The 17365-nt window shown below is 52.8% G+C and overlaps 1 protein-coding gene across 3 annotated transcripts in view; it reads left to right on the forward strand.

The window, feature by feature from the left end:
- Positions 1-378: 378 nt before the first annotated feature.
- The window catches only part of TBX4 (T-box transcription factor 4), a 37760-nt gene continuing 20773 nt past the window's right edge, over positions 379-17365 (forward strand). Inside the window, exons 1-3 of one of the 3 annotated variants that reach the window (XM_048324624.1) lie at positions 379-496; positions 5273-5431; positions 6271-6365. In XM_048324624.1, the coding sequence (XP_048180581.1) occupies positions 5276-5431; positions 6271-6365 (251 nt within the window). In that variant the 5' untranslated portion in view covers positions 379-496; positions 5273-5275. Of the gene's footprint in view, positions 497-3660; positions 3813-5168; positions 5187-5272; positions 5432-6270; positions 6366-17365 lie in introns of those variants that run through there. The other 2 variants (XM_048324623.1, XM_048324625.1) reach the window with 2 other exon arrangements.

Raw genomic sequence — 17365 nt, forward strand, 5'->3', positions numbered from 1 at the left:
TAATTGGGCTGAACGATTTAGGAGCAGAGAATCACTTGCATTTCAAACCGTGCATATTTCAAATACCCCCTTAGTGCATCTATTTTAGGCAGATGCTTAAGATTAAAGGGCTGCATGTCAGCCAGTATCTTACCCACGCTTCCTTGTCATCGTTTCTTTGCGATTAAATTTTGTGTTTTCCTTTCAGCCTAGAAGTGTTTGGTACCAGTCTCTTGGCAAAAGAGCCTGAGGAATGGAAGGGTAAAGAAATATGACCCAGCTGCTATGCACAATGAGGTTTGTAAGTCCTTGTATGGTATAAATAAGCATATTACACAGTTATTAGAAATTTGGCACTGTCGCTGTTTAGAAGCAAGTCTCTGATGCTGTGTAATTCCTCCCGAGTCCGTGCATATCTCAGTATTAGCCTTCCATTCTTCCAGTCTTTTTACTGGCCAAATTCGGCAACTTTTTCTTTGTACTCATCCATTCAAACCCTTCTCAGCAGTGTAAACCGGTGAGTTTCCTCTCAAGTCAGTAAATCTACGCCAACCCATGCGGCCGAGGCTCGGTCCTGACTTTCCCCCTGCCGCCCTTCGCCTCGCACGGGGCTCTGAGGCGCCGCCGTCGGGGCCGCCCGGCTGCGCGGTTCTGTCGGGCGCGGGCTCGGGGCTCGCTTCTCCCCTCGTCTCCGTCGTGGCTGGCAGCTTTTCCTGGTGGGAAGAGAAGCAGGTTTTCTTTGGGGGAAGAGCAGCCGCTGAAAGGTTGCGGCGGCTGGAAGAGTGCTGCAGCATCCCGCGGAACGGATCCCACTCGGGTTTCCCCAGCCCGCGGACTAAGTGTAACTTTGGAGAAAAGCGACAGTAAACTTTTATTAATCGCCGGTGTTTAGGGCCAAGGCATGAGCGAGCTCGGTGACAGTGATGAGTGGTTTGGAGCGGTGGTCCCTGAAAGCGGGGCTTATCCTCCCACTGCTCCCTTGGCTCGGCGTTGATGAGCCGTGAATAGGAGCCACCCTGCCGTCGGGGATCCGGCCGTTTATCTGCCGGGTGATGACAGTCGGGCTGGTTTCGCCTCGCCGTCAATTGCCGGAGCCTTCGGGAAGCGCACGGAGCTGCCGCAGCCGGGGACTCCGTCCGACGAGGACGTTTCGCCCCTCGGTGGCGGCCCCGTCCCCCGGCCGGGGGATGAGGGAATCTGTGCCCTCCCGGAGGAACCGACCCCGGAGCCCGCTACGGGCAGGTGCTGTCCGGGCTCAGGGCACGGTGAACCGAGCGTGGCTGGACTCAACCGGGGCCGCACGGCGGGGAATGGGCCCGACCCCACCGCTCCAGCATCTCCGTACGCACCGACGGGGAAGTCTGAGACTGGAAGGAGGCCTGAAAGTTTTTGGATTTGCTTTAATTAAATCCTCCCCACCTGGGATTGCCCCCTCCGCCTTTTTTTTTTTTTTTTTTTTTTTTTTTTTTTGTTCAAGGGGGAAAAGACTGCATTTAAGGTCGGGAAGATCAGGCCGGTATTTCCCCTGTCCTTGCCGCGGTTGCGGGAGGAAGGGCTGAAGGGAGATTCACCCAGACAAAGCCGAGCCCCCGGTACCGGCTCACAGTCACACCAAAATTCACCTTGCCGTGGAGCCCGGCCCTCGGCAGCCGCCCCGGTCCCGCAGCCCGCGGGGACAGCCCGGCCCACAGGTGGGAACCGGCGGCGGGACGGAGCGGTCCAAGCGAGAGGCGGGCGCGGTGCTCGGCTGCGCGCACCCTCCGCGGCGGCGGGGTCGGGGCTCGGGCCCGTAGCTCAGAGGCAGCTGCGACCGCGGAACCAGCGGGGAACCGAGCAGGGCAGGTCAGCGGCGGGAGCAGCGCTCCCGGGAGCTCCCGGCTGCGCCGGGCCTCTCGCTGCCTCTCGCCGGGACGGCTCCTCACCCTTAGGCCCTTCTCAGCCCCTGCTCGGTCTGTGCGGGGGCGGGACGCTCGCGGCTCCCGTCTCGCCCCGGCCCCGTCGGTGCCCGCCGCGGCCCGGTCTCACCTGCCCCGTCCCGCTGGCTCCTGCGGAAACCGCTCTCAGCTCCCAAGCTCGCATCCCCCGGCCCGCCGGGGTCCTCTTTTTTTTTTTTTCTTCCCTTTCCTTCTTTCTTTTCTTTTCTCTCTTTTTTTTTTTTTTTTTTTTTTTTTTTTTTTTTTTTGGTAGGAGTGGGGAAAAGGTTCATTACGAGGTTGACCCCACTTTACTTTTTATTCTGCTCCTGTTCCCAATTTCGGCACCACGTGACGGTGGGAGTGAGTTTGGGTTTAAATTCACTTTCAAGAAAACCCCGATAAGACCCCTGCCCCGCGCAGCCCCGCCGGCCCATGGCGGGGTCCCTGTGAGCCCGGCGCTGCGGGAGCGAGCGGCGCCTCGGCGCCCGCCCGGGACCCCCGGCTCGGGTAAGGGCTCCTGCCCGCGGGCGCGGAGAGGGGCGGAGGGGATGCGCACGGGCTCGGGGGGCGCTGTGCAGAGCAGAGCCTGGCGGTGCTGTCGCGATATAGTCGCGGGGCACAGCAGTGGAGCTGTCGCGACAGGCGTATGTACAGGGGGTAGCGCGGGGGCCTGGGCGCGGTTCGGATGTGAGGGTCAGCTTAGCACAGGGGGGACAGCGCTGCGGGGGTATGAGTGTGTGTGGCTTGGTAATCGCGACAGCCGAGCTGAAGTGGCCCTTTCAGTCGCGACAGCACGCGGGGACTCTCCCGAGTGGGTTCTTCTCCTGATTTGGGGGTTTAGTGTGGTGGTGGGAGCTCCGAGCAGGCGGTGCCCGTGCCGTAGGGTGAGGGAGCTCCATCTGGGTGGTGTGAGGGGCCGCGCGCGCCTCTCCCCTTGCCGCCCTCACTTCGGGGCGGCCCTGACAGCCCGGCCTCGCCGTCGCTCTGTTGTGGCCGCCCAGCTCCTGCCTGCCTTGTGGCAAGGCTCGGGGCTGCCTGTCGCCACATGGGGAGGAGGGGGAGTCCTGTCCTCGTCCCCGAGGTCGCAGGGAGACCCGCAACCGAAGGCAGGCCGTAGACCGGCGGACACGGATGGTTCGGCTGCAGTGCAGGGTCAGGGAACCCGAAGGAGTTTTAGGCCCCTCCTGAGGCGGGACCCCTGCCCAGGCCTGATCCCGGCTCTTTCTCATCACCTCTCCCGGGCTACCCCGGCTCCCGCCGCAGGGTCCCGCCGAGCCAGGTGCCCTTCCAAGCGCGGCCTATGCCCCCCGCTGCAGCCCCTGCCGGGCCCGGCTCCCCGGCTGGCAGTGGAGAGCGCCAGGACCGTCGGGGCTGTGTGGGGGCGGTGGTGCCGAGGATGTCCCCTCTCCCCGGGCTCCCCCCGGAGCAGCGAGCGGCTCCGCTCGCCGCCAGGCCCGGCGCAGCGCCGAAGCAGGCCGGGGAAGGCCGTGACCGGCTCCGGTGCGCGGGGGCCGGGCGGCCGCAGCTGCCCCCGCCGGTGCCCCCCGGTGCGGACCGTCGGGCGGGCACGGGGCCGGGCCGGGCCGGGCCGGGCCGGGCGGAGCGGGACAGAGTCGGTGTAAGGGGATGTGATTGACAGCGGCAACGTCAGCAACAGGAGGGGAAGGGAAAAGGGAGGGGGGGGGAGACAAAGAGGGAGGGAGTCGAAAGGCCCCAAACTGGATCTTTATGGAACATTTTCCGCCGAGATCAAGGGAAAGTGAATCCGCGCAGCGGGGGATGCCCCGCACGCCGCTGCCATCGGGGGCCGCGGAGCCGCTCCCGGCCTGAGCGCCCCGCGGATGCCCTTCATGCCGCAGCCGCCCCCAGGCCAAGCCCGGAGCCCCCCTCTGCGCCTCCTGCCCCTCGGCCGGCCGTGTGAGTTCCCGGGGTGCGGGGGGAAGGACGAGAAGGAGCGGGGGTCCAAGGGTGCGGGGCTCCCTGCAGCCCGCCGAGCCCGGCCTGTGCCGGGACACTGCCGCCAGCCTGCCCCGCTGCTCCCTGCTGCTCCCCGCCAGCCAACCTGCTCCGTGCCGGGAGCACCGGGGTCCCAGTCCGGGACTGGAGCTTTGCCCTCGGGCTTCGCCGAGGATACCTCCCACCTGTGCCCTCCCGGTCACCCAGCTCCGCGGTGCGGTTGGACGCTGGGAAACCTCGGCGCTTCGGCCGGGCTGGGGCCACCCAGTCCCGACACCCCGAGCCGGGCAGAGGGACCTGCGGAGCTCTCGGGGCACCGGGCCCTGTACCGTGCTCCCCGCTCAGCGCTCCCTGACCCGGGGACTGCGGCTGGTCACTGGGGTATGTGTGTCCACTGGCACACAGCCGGGCTGGTTGTCTGGCTCCTCGGTGGGAGCTCTCACTGGAATTCTGGTGGGACTGGAGCTGGGAGTCTCAGTCCTGCTCACACCAGAGCTCTGCTGGAGCTGGAAATTGGGGTCCTAGCCCCGCTCTCCCTGGAGCTCTGCTGGAGCTGGAGTTTGGGGTCCCAGCCCTGCTCTCCCCCTGCATTTAACATCGGGACCACCACTGTCCTGAACAGTGGCTCGGCCTTGGCGGCTTGGGGCAGGGACTGGGGCTGTGGGCCGGGGACAGGAGCGCTCCCTCAGGCACCGCAGGTCCATGGCCAGCGCTGGTTTTGGCCCCTGGGATCGGCACCCCACAGCCTCCTCGGAGCTGCTCCCCCTCCATGCTGCTGCTGCCCGTCCGTCTGTCTGTCCATCCATCCGTCAAGCGGGGCGGGCAGCCGCGTCCCTCCGCGCTGTAAAAGTCGGCGTTGATGCGCGGCAGCCCCGGCGGAGCTGTCAGGCCTTATCTTTATTGGCTTTTCCCAGTCTCCGTCCAAGTTTAAGAGGGGCCCTTTTATCTCGGAGCCCAGCACTCCCCCTGTTTACACCGTCCGTCTCCGCCGCAGCGCTTCATCGTGGAGCCCCCGCAGCCCCGACGGGACGGGGCACAGAGACCGACCGGGCCGGGCTGCCCTCCCCAACGGGTACCGGAGGGGAGAGGAGGAGGGCAGAGGAGAGAGAGTTGGGGCTGGGGGGCTGCGGCCACACCAGAGATGAGCTGCCCTGGCCTCAAGCGGGAGCGCAGCCACGCGTGGGCGGCTCCCCCGCGGGGACCAGCGGGCCCGGCCTGGCTCTGCCGGGCAAGCGGCTTCCCCCGGGGCCGGCGGTGCCACATCCCAGTGTTGTTGCCGAGTGCCGCCGCCCGAGGAAAGACCACGGGCCGGATCGGGAGGGCCTGACCTCGCAGGTGGCTGTGTCCAGTGCTGGGCGAGGGGCAGGGGTTGGACATGGCCCCTGGTGCCGCGAGCTAACGTTGCACCTCTCTCCCCCAAGGAAATGCTCCAGGAGAAAAGCCTGTCTGAAACCGAGGAAGGGTTTCCAACAGCCCCCGCGCCCGGCCATGCGGACACCTCCGCCGGCTCCCCCGTCCTCGGCGTAGCCGGGGGGAGCACCACGCCGCTCAGCAGCCCGCAGCTCCCCGACCCTGAGCAGGTACGGACCATCCGGCCCCGCGTGCTGCCCTGCCCGCCAGCTGCGCCCTCACCCCCGCCACCAGCCCGGCCTGTAACCCGCGCATCTACCCTGGCGACGACACGGGGAGGGATTGCGAGGAAAGCGCATTTTTCTTCACTTTTTTTTGCTTTTATTTTGTTGTTATTATTTTGTTTTATTTTCCCTGTCCACAGCAGGCCACCCCGTGCCTGCTGTCGGTGCGCAGGGCGGTAAAGAGCGAGCACCGAGAGCCGCAGCCGGGTCCGACGGGTGGCAGAGCCGCCGCCGCTCCTCCCGGGGATGCGGCTCGGCAGGGGATTCACTGGGGTTTTTTCCAATCTCTAAATGAAACGCGACTTCTGTGACTTCGCCCCGCGCACAGCCGTGCCTCTGCGATGTTCCCAACATCCCGTGGAACGCACAAAGTGCGGCCCTGGACACAGAGCCATTGTCCCTGTGGGTGTCCTCACGGCTGCTCCTGGCCCTGGTTTTTGGGAGCCTTAGGGCGAGTCTACCCCAACAGACTTTTTTTCCCCTAGGGAAAAAAAAAGAAAAAAAAAGAAAAAAAAAAACTCCATTTAGCCGCAGTGTCCTGCCTGGTTGTGAAAGTCTGCAATTAAAACCGGCCTCCGTTTGTTTCTCTTACTTTTGGCAAAGGGCAGTGGAATTTTTGAGACTCCATCCTCCTCCCGCACAGGCTGGTGGCTTTGCCTGGAGCCTCGGCTGCAGCGTGGGCCCTGGGTGTCCCCAGCCTCAGCCCTTCCACGGCCCTTCCCAGCCCTTCTCCCAGGTTTTCTCCATCGTTTCTTGCTGTTCTCATTATCTTTATTTTTTTACAGACAATAGAAAATATCAAAGTCTATCTCCATGAGAAGGAGCTATGGAAGAAATTTCATGAAGCTGGCACAGAAATGATAATAACCAAAGCAGGCAGGTTAGTAAAAATTCCCTGCAGACATGTATTGCTTCTGATCTCTATGAAATGTCCTGACTGGGTTTTGAATTGCCAAGACTGGGTTTTGCAGAGCTGCCACAGCCAGTGACATTTAAAAAATATTGTGATTGCAGATTTTAGTAAGATCATTTTTTCAGTGTAAACTGTACATATGTTTGAGTGTGGCAATTGGACTGTAGATGCAAGAAAATGTGGAGTCGTTTGGAATATTTAGTCCCGATTCTCTCTGGTAATTTTTTTTAAAATTATTTTTTAATTAGGATATTAGCATAATTGTGGCTTTATTTTTTTTTCCCCACAAAGCAAACCCCTTTCCCTTTTCTGTGTCGTGTATCAAGACCTGTGCTGGGATATTTTACACCAGAGTTTTAGCAGTACGAAGGTTCTTTTAATCTCAAAATTGAAAGAGAAATGGGTGCCACTTCTGGGTAAAAAAAAAATCTGTTTTCCCTTGGAAACAATCTATTATTTTTACCAAATTAGAGCCCCCTCAGTGTGCACACCCAGGGAGGGAGACCAGAGTCTCACAGAGGCTTCAGTTCCCCAAAGGACTCAGCCCTGCATCTGCTCAGGGCTCCTTTCCTGCCCGGGCTGCTCTGGTGGGAGATAGCAGAATTAATGTCAGAAAATTAAGCATCAGAATTACACCTCAGACCATCACTGGCTCGGGAATCAGATAATTCCCAAGAAAATTAGCCGGGTGTCACCGTGGGCACCAAAGTGTCTGTCCTTGGCTTCTGCGGCAGCGGGCTCGCCTCGCTGCTGCTGGGAAAGAAAAACTGAGGTGTTAAAATTTAATTCCAGCACAGCTGAGAAGTTCTGCCATGCCCTGCGATTGCTTGTTTCACACCGTGCTAGCGAGCTGTGCAGGCAGACTCAAACAGCGGGGAGAAAACAGAGAAAAAACCCCACAAATAATTTCTATGCATTCTTTATTTCTCTGTTGTCTCTGATCCTTCGTGCAGGGCAGCCAGGGGTGCTCATAGAGTGTGTGTGTGTGACTTTCCTCCCCTGTTTGTTGCTCACACTGTGAGACCCAGAACCCAGCCCTCGGCACTGGATTTTTGGGATTGGTGAGCGTTCTCCCTCTGCTTTCCTCTGTCCCGGCAGTGCTGCTCTATGCAGCAGCTGGTCGGTGTAGGGAAGTTGTACTCTAATAAGCAAGATATTCCCGTTAGTCCCCCTGGAGAGGGTGTGTACGTCCCGGGAATCTTCCATTTATTTGCTGTGTGGCTGTTTATGAAGTGATTGTGCAGGTAACTCTGTCCTTATCACACCCTATTTTGGTGTATAAAATCTCAGGGCTTGTTCTGCAGCGTCTGCTGATGGGAAGAGCCGGATTCATTTGGATAGGTCTGCTCCCTGAGTCAGCTCAGATGAGGGGATCAAGACCTCAGATATTTCACCCTTAATTTATAGTATCTGAGTGTGTCTGTGAGGGGAACGTGTAATATCTTTACCAAATTCTAGACCTTAAGCATCCCAAACGTGCATGTTATCTCTTTGTAAGTCTTAACGTGGGTTGTTTAAACAACTCCATATGTATAGGGCTCAGTCCCACATTCCTTGTCCGGTGGAGCTGGCAGCGCACCTTTCAGGAGGATGGGATGGGGAGTAGACCACAAGATGTACAAAACTTCGTGGTTTTTAAGTTACCCGAGCCAAATTCTCCAATTGCGAAAATCAGTGCAGCGCCATCGAGCTAAGAGAAATTTAAATTTCTTTTTAGAAACAGTTTTGAATTTAAAAAAAAAGAAAAAGGAAGAAATGGCTGAAATGCTGATGAATAACACGAAACAAAAGGACCTTTTTTTTTCACTGGGTTGGGCTGCAAATGGTGTCAAAATACAGGGCGAGGGCTTTCTTTTATCGGTGTTTTTAGCAGGTTTTTAGCAGCGAGGCACAGCCCCGGAGCCTCCGCAGCGGGACCGCAGCCCCCGCGCCGCCGGTGCCAGGACCGGGCTCGGTCTCCCAGCCCGGGCTGGGCTCTGAGGCAGCATCGACAGCAAAAATACACAAAATAATTAGCATGAGAATGGCCGAAACAGCGAACAGCTTAAATCTCGTGGCGGCTCGAGTCTCGGTCCATAGCGATGCCGCGCGTGGCCGTGCTGAGGGCAGGGCAGCCCACGAGCTGGAATCTGCTGGTAATCCCCATGCAAAGGACAAAATGAAAATTATTACTTCATGCAGATTTTATTTTACCCAAGCTATTTAAACAGAGAGTCGCAATAATAAACCTCCTCTTGACCCAATTAAAAAAACCCATGGCTAATGGAGATTTGTGTGCACTTGCATTTAGCATTGGGAGGGTGTGGAAAGAGGGAAAGCGGCTAATTGCAGGCACTAATTAGGACTCTAATCCCCCTCCCAGCAGGCACAGAGATGCCCCTGAATGCCGTTAGTTGAAATCATTTAAACGTAGGTCTGTCTGACCTCAAGGGGCACAAACGAAAAGAAATGGAAGCCTGATTTTTAAATTTCAAACAACAAAAAAAAAGAGTGACTTTAATGACAAGTTCACTCAATGGAGAGGAAATGTAAAGCTCAGCGGAAGCGTTAATTCCATGGCAATGGTGTAAAATAGCTTTTTTGTATAAACAAGGCAAATATTGATAACTTAGTTGGGGGGGAAAGGGGGAGTCATTTGTTTCATTCTTTGTAGAGCTCCACAGAACGAGCCAACTATAAATTATCGAGAATTTAGGGCTGAGAATTACTTTAGGGGATTATTACTGCCTCTTAGGACTGATCTGTAGGAGATACTAGGAGAACACAGCAAGCTCAGCATTGAAATAGAAATCATGTTGTTGCCAAGGAAGTTTGATTTATAAAGTGGAAACATCTTTAAAATGCACTCGCTATCTTTTTAATGTCCGACTGCTTCATTGTGGGAGGGGAAAAAAAAAGAGATTATTTTATATTAAAAGGATCATCAAAAGATAAGAAGTTTATGTTAGCAAAGTTTCCTGAACTTTGGAGAAAAGCGCTCAGATCCCTTAGAGCACCCGTGGCAGCGCCCGCAGGATGGGCGCCGGCTCTATCCCTCAGAGCCTTCCTCTCCTTCCTCCTCTTTGAGGTGTGCTCTAATTACGGATTTCTCCTCCAGAGGATTATCCGGTGATGGTTTTAAAAGGCTGAATGGATGCGGTGCAGAGATTGCCGCGTCCCCGGCGCTGCCTGGAGCGCTGGGTACCCGCGGGCTGCCCGAACCGGAGGGGAACGGGAGGAAAAGCGGCAGCCACGGGTGATCCCTTCAGGCACTGCCCCGCTGGCAAGGGGCGTTTTGCAGGGCAGGTTTTTCGGGAGGCAGAGGGAATCCCGTTGTTCGGGGGGCTGGGAGCAGCCCCTCTCCGTGGAACCCCGGCGGGGCGGCCGCTCCTGGTCCGCGCTCCTGCATCCCGGTTCCATCCCTGCTCTCACCCAGCTGGGGCACTTTCCAGGGATGGGGGAATGAGTCCAGCACCCACAGCGAGCTGTGCATGCCTGGTTTTGGAAATAATTGTTCACAAACCCTCCCGTGTATATATATGCACATACACATATGTGTGTGTTAAAACAAACAAAAAACCTTCCAAAACCAAACCAACCAAAAAAATCCCTCCCCCCAGAAAAAATATTTAACCAAAAAATACCCTAAAAACCACCACCACTGAAAAGTTCCAGTCGATGAGGTCCTCTTCAATCAAATTAATCAAATCAATCTAGATGCTAATAAAGGGCACAGGGTGTATTAGAGGATGCAGATGCAGCTGCATATCTGGAGTCCTCCCCTCTGGCCGCCCTGCTGTGGGGGCATCGCTCTGTCCTAGCAGGGTGCACACCTTTCCTGTGGGATTTTAGGAATTCCATAGTTGTGAAATTGTACAAGGGGTGGGGAAAGCAGAAAGCAAATGAGGGACTTCATTATAAATCTGGCTTTCCGATTTCTTTCTCTTGCTTTTATGTGCTATTATTTAACTGAACAATTGTGATTTTTTTTGTAGCTCATGGCAAACCATTCTTTGTGAAATCTCATCTTTCAGACTTTATTTCTGCTGGAAGTTAATCTTTGCTTCCACAGTGTTCCTGGCTCAGGATTTCTTCTTTCTGTTAGATTATTTAGTTAGCTGTTCCCTAGGTTTTTTGCCATGGTGCCAGTCTTTGCAGCATTGCAATTTCTATCCAGGTATTGCCAAGGACAAACAGTTTGATATAGCTTTTGTCTAAGCAGTAAAAAATGCCAGTTCACAGGATGCCTGGTCACTTTTTTGTGAGCAGTTCCTGAAGAGAAAATAACATGTCATTTCTCTGTGGTAGCAGAACCATCCCTGAGATGTAACAGGAGGCTCGAGATACTGAATTTGAGTTTTGGCTGGAGTGCAGGATGTGCACAGGTACAAAGACAGCTTTGGTCTCTATGGTAGCAGGTTTTAAGAAGCGTATGTAGGAAAATGCTGCAGAGGAAAAAAATAGAATCAATAAAGCAGCTTGCATGTGTGGAAAAGATGCAAATCCTCTTTAGATGTTCAAGTTTCATTTTAAAAGTGGCTTATTTCAGTTGAAAAAAAATCTGTTCCTAATCAACTTTAGTAAACCAAAATAAAACTAGTTTTTAGGACATCAAGGTCTGAAGAAGTATAAATGCTTTGGCTAAGCTGGTGCAGCTTTCCTGTGTGAATAATCCTTTAAAAGTTAAATTTTCCATGGCTCTGTGGGGCATATGGATGCCCAGTTCTCATTACAATTAAAGGGAAATATTTGTCCAGAATCTTTTGAGGCAGTTACAAGAATTTCTGCTGAAGGTTTTTGATCCAAAAGCAAACCTTAATATCCAAGATCAACGAAGGAATGTGAGCCGTCAATTTAAAACATAGAAATAAAATAGATATTTGAGGAATGTTTGATCTGCTTGCTCCTAAATTTGGAGTCTTGGAATTATCCTGTTCGGGCAAACTCCTGCTTTTAGAGAAAAAGCAGGAGCAAACTCCAATGGCTCTTGGCTGTGCTGCTAAAGTTGTCGACAGCTTTGGCAAGGGAGACAGAGCTTGTGCACTCCGAGCAGGGCAGGGATGGGAATTTAGTTCCTAATACACTTCTCTGTTCAAGCAGCAATCCCTGCTTTTTAAAGACATGGGATGTTCATGGTTAAGGGTGTTCCCAAAGCTTTCCCTGCTTGTCCTTACACTGGAGCTGTGGCAGGGTGAGGGGAGGCTTTGGTCAAGGCCAGACCAGCTGGGGAAGGTCCCAACCGCTGCTGGGGCTCTGCTGCTGCCTCAAAGGCTCCTGGACACTGGGGCTATGGATCCACCAGTGCCGAGGCTGCCTCGGCTCCTCCGAAGCCCACGTGGAGCAGGAGGGGCTGCGCTGCCGAGGGAGCTGGGCTGGAGAGGGAGCAAACCTGCCCTGAACTGCTGTTGGTGGCCACGCTCCTGCCCAGGTTCTCTCTGAGGCACCTTTGTGCTGTGCTGCTGGTGCTGCTGGCACCACCTCTCCCATCCTCAGGCACGTTGGGACCTTCAGCTGTGGCAAAATGAAAGCCCAGAGAAGCAGCCCGTGGCCAGGAGCCTGCCTGTGCCTCGAGTCACCATGGGGCAAAGAGAGGAAATGTTTCTAGACCATGAAAGCAGCCATCCAGCTAACCAAGTTCTCAAGTATGTGAGAAACAATGTTTTATTTAAAAATTAGATGTGCTAGCCAGAAGGAAAAAATACAACCTCGCCATTCCAAAATATAAAAATCCCTTAACTGTCTGACCTTCTCATCACTAGGTCATGGTCCTGCCACCAGATAAATCTCTCCTATCTGCCCATAGACTGAGAGTTCAATGTTGCTTGTGTTAGTGACAGTGAATTTGGGGCTGAAAAATGAACTACTGATGAGAACTCCTGTTGAACCTGTATTGTTTGTTATTCTGAGGCAAGGATCTGGCATGGGCTAATCCAGCACTTCAAAGTTAACTGCTCTTACTTTGTATACAGAGCGTCATAACGGAGTGGCGTGGGTGATAAGAGAAATAAGGGACTGAGGGTTAGGATATACTGGGAAAATGGGACCCTGTTGAAAAACTCTTTGATCTCTCTAAAGTATTTTCTGAAAGCAAGAATCTATCAAAAAGGAAATGCCATTTAAAAGGCTAAAAGAAACAGCTGACATCCCCAAATTTGTTTCAATCTGCCCTGGAGAATATTATTTTTAAAGATGCGTTAAGTCAGTGGAAGAAATACTTGTCAAAAGAAGGGCAATTAGAAAAAAATGAAGAAAGGTCATCAGGACGGAGACATAGTTCTTGAAGCCTCCGGACACCATTCTTTTCCCTTCTAACAATGAAGACAAGGAGAAGCATCCTCAAGCAGCCATGGCCAATTCTCAAGAAGAATTTGGGGCCACATTAGTTGTTTTCAGGGATGCAGGTGTGTCATCTGCCTCGGTGTTCTGAAACCATCTCTGGTGGCATCTCAGCATGCCCAGCAGGTTCTGAGGAGGTGGTTGCTCAGCCATGACATGGCTTGTTAGCCAAAATGTTGAGTGAGCAGTACTTTTCTGATCCTTCTGCAGCCTGACCTGCCACAGGCAGCACCTTCCCAGGCAGCACCACACAGGAGCTTCCAAAAATCAGTCACTGCTTTACTTGACCACCCCAAAAGCAAGGACTGTAAAATCTTTGTCTGTCTTTGGAAATCTTTGTCTTATTGTCTTAAAAAATAGAACTTCAGCTAGTAAGTGCTTGGGGATGTTTTTAGCCCCTTGAAAGGACAGAAAGAAGCACGCTGTAGTATCTGAAGGACCATCCACATTCAGGGATGTGCAATGAGCACCAGTCCCCATAAACCCATGGGCCTCAGAGAGCACTGACAGCCTTGTCCGTGGTGAGGACATGGCTTGAGTTGCTCAGGTGTTTTGTTTCCATGCAGTTTCCTCTATGGAAATACTGTTTGAATTCCCTCCTTACCCTGTGCTGGTCAGAGACATCCCTTCCCAGCTAATGCATCCACAGGGACATCAGGAATGGTGTTGGCATCTAAGTGAAGGCCAGATTAAATCCTGGTGAGCAGGAGGCCAGTGAGGGTTTGTCACTGATGTGCAGCGTGGCACAGCACAGCCACGGCTCAGATGAGTATTTGAGCTCCTCAGTCAGCTCTGATCCTCTCCACTTTTCTGGTTTGCTATCCACTGCCCAAAAAATAAGATTTTATTGCACATGGGAGCTTTGCAGCCACCCATCTCTCCAGGATCAACCAGACCTGCTCATATGGGGATTAAAATACACGTGAGATGCCCACAAAGAGGCCAAGCTTGAAAGGCTGGGAACTGCTGCCCCAAAGGAAAGCAAAGCTTTCCTCTTATCGCTCACTTCCAAATCCAACCAGCCAATTACACATCAATTAAACTTTGTTTGAACATAATAGAAGCTTTGGCTCCATGTCAGCAGCTGCTCCACGGTTAAGGGGATTGGATAGTAATAGTATAAATAAATAAACAAGAGATGCTTATTCTAACAGTTCATTTTAAAACAATTTGTGAATATCATGTAGAGATAAAATGTGCCTAGCATAAACTTAGCTAAGCAGTGACTGCTTCATTATCAGAACAAATAATTCACTAGCACATCATCTTTGAAGCTTGGGAGGCCTGTGGAATTGTGCTGCTTGTTTATTTTCCTGGCTTTTACTGTTTTTGCTACATTTCATCTGCAGGGAAGGGTTTAGCTGGGGCTGTGGCAGTGTGGTGCCAAGCTCTGGTGATGCCAACCCTGCTCTCACTGCCCACGGTCCCCAGAGCCAGGCTCAGCCCCTCTGCTCTCCCCAGAGCATCACTGGGTGCCAGACTGTGAGATTTTAATGCCATGTGGGGTGTCCTGCTCACACAGGAGGCACCGTAGCCTTTCCCCACGATCGCTTTCTTTGAGGGTGCCTTTCTCTTGTGAGCATAAAAACCGATGTAAGGTTTGACCTGTGAAGGGCAGTGAGAGCTGCAGTGCAGGGAGTAGGACAGGAACGTGCCTGTCCAAGCCACTAAACCCAGCAGAGAGCTTTGAGGGGCACACAAGGCCCTCAGGACGGGTCTGGATGGTCCCTTCTGCTCTGGCTGGAGCTGGAGGGAGGGAGGGAGAAATGGGTTTGAATGTGCCTATAATTGGGGTCCTACCAATTTGGTGTTTTGCAGAAGAGGCTGCTGGGTCTGGTGCTTGGCTGCTTGTGCTGCATCCTTTGTGCGTCACACGGGTGTTCCGAGGGCTCGTGGCCGGTCCCTGAGTGGGCAGGGGAGCTGTGGGGCTGGTGGTGGCTGCTGGGCCCTGCTCCCTGAGTGGCCCTGCTGTCTCTGCCTAAGGTATGCTGCTGGGTTGGACATACACCTGGTGTGGCTTTCAAAAAAAGCAGTATAAATTGGAAGGAAATTGGTCCAGTGCTGGATGTCCCCACCCCAGGGATGGTGTTGTCATTGGCATTGGTTGTTCAGGGCATTTGCTCCAGCCCATGGACCCTGTGTCCAAACAGGTTTTGGGTCAGAACAAAAGATGATGAAGCCAGGAATTGCTGCAGTTAATATCCTCAGTATTGGTGGTTCAAACTTCACCAGAGAGTTGGGTTTTGCTGTGCTGCACTCGTGCTCAACACTGAACCTCGCTGAGCTGCCCCATTTGCCCAGGCAGGGCTGCAGCTCCCCTTGGCACAGGAGGTGCCCTGAGGAGCAGATGCCACCTGCTTGCAGATGCTCCTCAGGAAGCCTCAAATTCCCATTTTTTGTCCCCAGTTTCTGTGCAGCAAAGCTCTCCCCCAGTTTGGAGCCATGCAGGAAGGAGGGTGGATAAAACGGATCTGCCTGGGTCTTGCTTCAGACCTCCCACCAAAGCCAGGCTGAGCTTTCCCAGAGCTTGGCAAGACATTGGCAAGTTTTACTGCAGCACTGGGTGATTCTTGTGCCTCTGCTGGTCCCCGAGCAATGGATGATGAAGCAACCTATTGTCCAGGAGCTGGCCGGAGCGGAGCATCCTCCGCGGAGCCGCCCATCCGCCCTGGAGCTCCTGCCGGCACAGAGCTGCCAGAGGGGCTGCTCATGCAAAGCTACTGCTGAGCTGCAGCTTCTTGTGGCTGTGAGTAGCTCCATTGACCTGTAGTAAATTTGGGGAAGCAGGCAGGTTTTTGGCCCCTTCCCAGGGCTGACAGGGAGCTCTATAGAGCCACTGTAGGTACGGCCTCGCTCCCGGGCAGGGCTGGTGCAGCCCGGTGCCTCCATCGTGGTTTTCTGCTCCCTTCTTTCAAATGGGACATTTAATAAGGGCCAGGACATAATATTAGGTGCTGTCTCTTGCTTTTTTTTTCTTTTTAATTCAGTCTCTATGACTGCATTTCCTTGGCCCCAGCTCTCGGGTTTGTCATGCCTTCCCACCAGAAATGCACAACCCATGTTTGTATCATATTGCAAAGAGATATTTACTAAACGAGCCTCTGCCAAGGGGTTGAGAAATATGTTTTCATTAAGAAAATTAAACTGACAAGTCCCTGGACAGCACATTAGTCGCATATTTTTTATTTAAGGCCAAAATGCAGCAGCTAATAATAATGATGAAATGTCCACGCACAGCCAAATTACTAAAATCTACCCTGTGTTTTCCTGGAAAAGAATGTGGAGAGTTGGCAAACTTGGTTGTAGCTGGGTCTGTGGACTGCTGAGTACAATGCTACCACTGCGAGATAGTGAGTGGTTTGCAAGTTAAGCAACACCTTCAATCAGATGTGAGTCCCCATTTGTTATCCTTAAAGAATTTCAGCTGTATATATTATAGTAGTACTTTGGCTCTTTGTATTTATTTTAGAGGGCTATACTAAAGAACATTATAAACTCAGGCATGTCCATGCTATATGAACTCCATATGCTGAAGCTTAATTTTAAATGCCATTAAAAAAGCACTTAACATTTACAATATATCAGTTCAGCTACTTTAGCAGCTTGGATGTTCTACAGTAAATGAAATGATTGAGGAAAAAAGAAATTCAGAAGCTCAATGTTATAAAAATCCCCAGTGCAGGTATGACAAACTGTCAAATTGTGTCCATCTCATTTCTGGTTTTTAATAATTTTCTCCCCTTTTTTTTCTTTTTTTGTTTCATTTTTAAATGCCATTTTAAGACCTAATTAAAAAAAAAAAAATCTTGGCATTCAGATTGGATTCCTTATACAATTTTTTTCAATGTGTGAATTGGGCTGTGTATTCACAAATTGAAATGTCCTACTGTATTTACCCAGGTGCTTACCTGTAGGAGGACAAGGTTAAGAGGAGTGCAGAGTTTATGAATGAAAATCAAAGAGGGACATTGGTAAACCACCCCTTTTTAGTCCAGGCTAATTACATGGTAAACATCTGGAATTTATGCAGGGCGGTTAAAAGAGTCAATTGAAACGAATTTGAACAGGGCCCATTTTGTTGCCTTCTCCCCAAGCAGCGACAAAATGCTGCTGCAGACCTGGACCAGCTCAGGAAAAGAGGGATAAAGTGGGGGACAAAGTGGCCTCGATGTCTGATGGAGAAATGGCATCAGGATTTGGGCCCATCTTAATTCACGTAAATAGAAGGAGTCCAGGATGAGGCAGTTCTCATCCTCCATCCCCTTGTGCCGACGGGAAGGAGAACTTTGTGTCCTGGCCGGTGGCTGCAAAGCTGTGGTGAGCCAGTTTGCTCTATTGACTTGGGTGTTTTTACTGGATGAGGAGGAGGTGGGGAAGATGGAGCCAAGAAAATAGTTACTTGGAGGATGTGAAGTGCCTAATCCTGCAAATCCTGGCTGCTGACACAGTCTCAAGGGATTGGGAAGCCCATGGCAGTGTCAGTATCCCTTTGGGCCATCTCCTTTGGATTGCAAGACCAGACTGCGATGGAATCTGCTGTTTTCCCAGCTACAGCTTTATAAAAAGATACTATTTAGTACCACAAAGACTCTTTAGGTCTGTAAGACATGTAAATGTTCTGTAGTGATGCCCTGGTTTGTGTGGCTCTCTGG

The sequence above is a fragment of the Corvus hawaiiensis genome, chromosome 20 (genome assembly GCF_020740725.1).
Source record: "Corvus hawaiiensis isolate bCorHaw1 chromosome 20, bCorHaw1.pri.cur, whole genome shotgun sequence".
In the NCBI taxonomy this organism is placed as follows: domain Eukaryota; kingdom Metazoa; phylum Chordata; class Aves; order Passeriformes; family Corvidae; genus Corvus; species Corvus hawaiiensis.